Raw genomic sequence first — 4,810 nt, forward strand, 5'->3', positions numbered from 1 at the left:
ATGTCCTCAGACTAGATGAAAAATCATCGATTGTCTTCATCCACGAATTTCAAGACGATTAGTTCTAAATCGATATTCGAACTACGTAAAAAGTAAAATACGTAAATAAGTAAAGAGAGAGTGAGAGAGAGAGAGTGAAAGATAGATTGATAGATCGAAGAATATAAGAATGATATGAAGAAATATAAGAAAATTTAACTATCTTCAGAAACCTAAATATATTTTATCACAGTCATTTTATTTATTTATTAATTATATAATTTACTAGTTTTCACAATCCAAATAGATTATTCTACTTACTATTTACTATTATGGATGTAATATGTTCGCATGTAATAATTCAGTTCATTGATTGTAATACGGTAAAGTAAGACATCGATGTTCGTAATACCTGTAAGTAAAAAAAAAATGGAAAAGTTTAAATTCATTCTTGTTAAGACCATGTTCATTTTTGTTCATTTCTTGTATAAGACCATGTACAAGGTCTTACCGAACTGAACGTTTCTATGGAGAAAGTCAATAAATTCATTGCTGTTATCTCGCATGGTTTCGAAGATCTAATCATGATCAAGGCAAGTGTTCTCTTGCAACGAGTTGAAGTATAGTACCAATATCCTTGATTTCTGAAATTATTGAATATTAAGAAAGAAATATTTATATTAATATTTATATGTATGCATATATATATATATATACATATAATTATAATTTTATTTTATATAATAATATTTATATATTATATAAATATAAATATGAATATAATATATATTTATATATATATATTTCTAAATGTTTTAATATTATTATTATGTTTTTAATTCTAAATATATAAATATTATGGATATATAAAATATAAATATTTCGTTTTATATATTATATATTATTTATATAATATATCATAAGTATTGTAATCATATTTTACAAGATCTATTTTATAATATGTATGAAATAGTGTAAATATTTATTAAAAATAAAATACAATTAACGTAATCAATTTAACTCACACGCTCTCGTAAGGTATATTACTATAATTCAGTAAGCGCTGTGCTTGCCAGCATTGCCAGAATAATTGTATGAGTATGGACGTAAAGAGACAGGCGTATCTCACAGCTTCATTTATTTCATCGGTATGCATTAGTATCTAGAGATTAATGATACATACTATATTTTTCTTATATTAAACAGTAATTTTTATTATCATAAAAATAATTTTGCTAATTATATATAATATTAATTTTATTCTTTTACCTGTGTACCAGAAACGGCTAACATTAACACGAACAATCCCAAATTGAATAAATAACTAACCGAGAATGATCCATCTATGAACTCGGAAAATCTACAAAATTGTAATTTCAAATTTAGATTTAAATCGAACAAAATAATTCAATGTTGATACCAACTCTATAACTTTAATATGTTTTCGTAGACAATCTAAAGCAATCCTATAATTATTATCATCGACCTTTTTAATGTTCAGATCGACGTCCAAACGTCCTTCATCGCCAAGATGTTCCAATTTGTATCTGAAAAAACTCGTTAAATCCTACTGGCTGTTAATTTTAATAAAGGGACTATCATCAGGTCTACATCAACACGTAATTATATTTAATTTCTTTCAGAACTTGTTTTATATACATACATAAAAAACAAGTTCTTAAAGGAATTATTTATTATTTATATTAAATAGATTTCTCTATTATTGAAAAAAGATTTTCACTTTTTATGTTACTATATCGATTAATCATATTGTAATATATTGCATGAAAAAGTTGTTATAAGAAAAAAATTAGAAATTATCAATTTATAAAAGAGCCACTTGACATTATATTTTGAAATAAATGACAGTTCTAACGAACATTTATATTTTCAAATTATCCGTCCATATTAACAAGGGATTATCGGATTCTTACCCGATCACGGAAAATAATCCACAGGCGTGTTGAATAAATGAGATGTATATTAAATTTATGGAAGATAAAATGAGCATATGGGAAAATACGGAAACGTAACAATGAAATAGTATCTCGTAATAATATTTTTCTATATCGATGCCATATTGCACGCGATACGGAATAGTAGAGATTATATTTGTTGAATTATCAGAGTTGAAGCTCAGCACAATTGGTTGCAACATAAACATAAAGCCGGTAAGCGACATGTAAACTGTAACGAAATAAAAATAGAAAAAGTTAAATAAATACAATTTTCGTTTAATCTATTTTCCATTAATATTATGGTTATTATTTTTATATTATTATTATTATTTTATCTTCTGTTTGTTGGAGAATTAAACATGGCCTTTCACTAGTCTAATTTTTTTCTTATAATTTTTAGAGTGCTAGATTATGGTATACGTTTTTAATATAATGGTTTTTTGAATTTTTTCGTATTTACAGGTTTAGTGTTTTTTGTTTGTTATAATTGTATTCATGTTTGTTTTTTTTTTGTTGTATATCTATGAAGCTTTTGTCTCTTTTATTCATATTTATCGTTAGTCTTTCTTTACATGATTTAGAGTATAGCATATAGAATTTTGTGAATTATGTTTGCGTTAATATGTTTATCTCTTTTAGGTCCGTATCTGTCCATTTTATTATTCCATATGAATAGATTAATAGTAGTATTGCGTATATAATTATTATTTTGAATACGGTTTTAGTTGTAAATTTTGATCTTAGTATTACTATAAATCTAGATGTGTATTATGGTCGGAGGTGTCTTTTAATCTCTGTGCGTTGAGTTATCGTGTTTTTTTGAAAAATAAGGTAGTCGTATGTTTCATATTTTTTCATCCAGTATATCGTTATTTAGAGTTAATTGTGTTTCATTTTTGGTCCATTTTCTTTTCTCAATGTGTAGTTATTATTATTCTTATTATTAATGTAATCGTATCGTTTATTATCTTACATAAATAAACGAAAGCTAACTTTCGTCCTTGAACGGTAAACGACTTCAACAGTTCAATTTCCACATTCGAAGACAAATGTTGCCAATCCTCAACGATTCTATCGATACATTTCTTCAACTGTGTACATTCCATGTGAGAATTATTAATTACATATTTATTATTAAAATATTAGTCACGTACCTTTCCCGAATTGAATACGAGTCCTATGAATTCAATTCCAACGATCAATGATATCAATATATTCGGTATACAATCAATGACTTCGTTTAAATCAGTTCGAATTTGTATTACCTCTATTAACTAGATTGAAAAAAAAAATTAATAGATTTCATCTATTTTTTTATTGTTAATTTGTCTTTTTTTCATTCTCATATATTTTTACTGATGATTGTATATATATTATATATTATATTTTACACACGTGCACACACACACACACACACACACACACACACACACACACACACACACACACAGCACGCGAACGTACATACCTGTCCAACAAGTATTCCTTCGCTTAAAAATATTGTCATCGTTATAAAGAAATATTTAGCGAAAAACGATTGATAAGGCCATAGACCGCATATACGCATAAAGAATCGTAAAACTTTGTAATACTCTTTGTAATCGCCTTCGCGATAGAAATCCGACGACTTCATGTTTTTCCTATCGCGTTTATTACGATATTAAATTTTTTCTTTGATCTCCTCTTTTCTCTAGATGATAATAAGCAATTCTCTTTTGGGTGACTAAGGGGTTGCAGTAAGAGATAAAAGAGACGTATAATAGTAACGTCGGACTATTAAAACTTCCTGCATTATTAATAATTAATTATACGTTAGAGAATAGAGTTTATGCTACGCAGAACTGAAAGGACTTCCGCGTTTACTTATTCATTAAAAATTTTCATTTAATATATTAATTGTCCTATTCCTCTAAGCTTAAGAGTAGAGATATAAGAATTTATTACAAGTTAAGAAATCAATTTCAAAAGGATTATTTTAATTTAGTTGATGAAATCAACGTACAGAGAGAGGTTATCGACGGAAATTTCAATATTAGGATAACTTAAAATTATTTCAAGTTTAATGGGTGGTTATTGATAATGTGGTATACGTTATAATTTTTATTTTTCAAATAGTAGTCATGTTCGTGGTTATCATTTAAATAAGTTAAAGATAGTTATGATATTGATATAAACGTCTTCGAACAAGGAAAGATTTTATTACTAATAGCATTGTGATGTGCATAGTGATATGTGTTAATTAATATTTAAATGCTTGTATGATATAAACAAAATAAAACGAAAAGTTACGATATGCTTTATCATTTTTTTTATCTTAGTAGAATTTCAATTTAATAAAAAAATCAATTATAAAATGAATATGAAATACTTTTTTTTAATCAATAATATTTTGTTTAGATCGTACTAGTTGTTATCATGTTCATTTCGATACTTATTGAAAAATAAATTATAATCTATAAAGAGTGATTATTAAAAAGAAATATATACCATTTCTAAAAAGGAAACAGGAGCAAAAAAATATATATTAACATTGCGTTATAAAAGTAAGTAGCATACGATTATTTATTTGCTTTTATTTCTAAGCTTCCTGATAATATAAGAATATTTACTATAGTAATGATAAGAATATGATAAAAGTATAAGTACAAGAGGATTATGGTGCATATCTTGTAGATTATTTATAATTATTTATTCTTATTTTACTTATTTCGTCAATTTTAGAGATTCATAAATTTTATTGCACTTGATTTGCGTACACGTATCTGACGTAAATGTAAAGACTTATCTTTCTTTGTCCTTCTGTTTCTCAGTATCATATATAGTCACTGAAGTTACTTAGGGATATAAATTCTACAATGCATATATATATATAT

At 25.7% G+C, this 4,810-nt stretch overlaps 2 protein-coding genes across 2 annotated transcripts; both read right to left on the reverse strand.

The window, feature by feature from the left end:
- Positions 1-317: 317 nt before the first annotated feature.
- On the reverse strand, positions 318-1,392 carry LOC122629379 (odorant receptor 4-like). Its single transcript, XM_043812756.1, has 4 exons — positions 1,249-1,392; positions 1,005-1,141; positions 491-623; positions 318-391 (listed from the first exon to the last, which is right to left on the reverse strand). Exons 1-4 carry the CDS (start codon positions 1,270-1,272, stop codon positions 341-343), a joined length of 345 nt encoding a protein of 114 aa, XP_043668691.1. The 5' UTR covers positions 1,273-1,392; the 3' UTR covers positions 318-340.
- Positions 1,304-3,749, reverse strand: LOC122629409. The gene is made up of 6 exons (XM_043812793.1): positions 3,406-3,749; positions 3,092-3,211; positions 2,911-3,028; positions 2,073-2,166; positions 1,400-1,526; positions 1,304-1,339 (listed from the first exon to the last, which is right to left on the reverse strand). The coding sequence occupies exons 1-6, from the start codon at positions 3,568-3,570 to the stop codon at positions 1,304-1,306; spliced, it is 660 nt and encodes a 219-aa protein (XP_043668728.1). The 5' UTR covers positions 3,571-3,749.
- Between the last annotated feature and the right edge of the window lie 1,061 nt (positions 3,750-4,810).

The sequence above is a fragment of the Vespula pensylvanica genome, chromosome 5 (assembly GCF_014466175.1).
Source record: "Vespula pensylvanica isolate Volc-1 chromosome 5, ASM1446617v1, whole genome shotgun sequence".
NCBI classification, from domain to species: domain Eukaryota; kingdom Metazoa; phylum Arthropoda; class Insecta; order Hymenoptera; family Vespidae; genus Vespula; species Vespula pensylvanica.

Bases quoted from the DNA above. Each gene is read 5' to 3' on its own strand.
- LOC122629379 (XM_043812756.1), bottom strand. From the start codon at position 1,272: ATGTTAGCCGTTTCTGGTACACAG. The intron at 624-1,004 runs GTGAGTTAAATT...CAATAATTTCAG, and splicing joins AATATACCTTACGAGAGCGT to AAATCAAGGATATTGGTACT. The intron at 392-490 runs GTAAGACCTTGT...TTTTACTTACAG, and splicing joins CCATAGAAACGTTCAGTTCG to GTATTACGAACATCGATGTC.
- LOC122629409 (XM_043812793.1), bottom strand. From the start codon at position 3,570: ATGAAGTCGTCGGATTTCTATCGCGAAGGCGATTACAAAGAGTATTAC. The intron at 3,212-3,405 runs GTATGTACGTTC...TTTTCAATCTAG, and splicing joins AAGGAATACTTGTTGGACAG to TTAATAGAGGTAATACAAAT. The intron at 2,167-2,910 runs GTAAGATAATAA...ATTTCGTTACAG, and splicing joins GTTAGCTTTCGTTTATTTAT to TTTACATGTCGCTTACCGGC.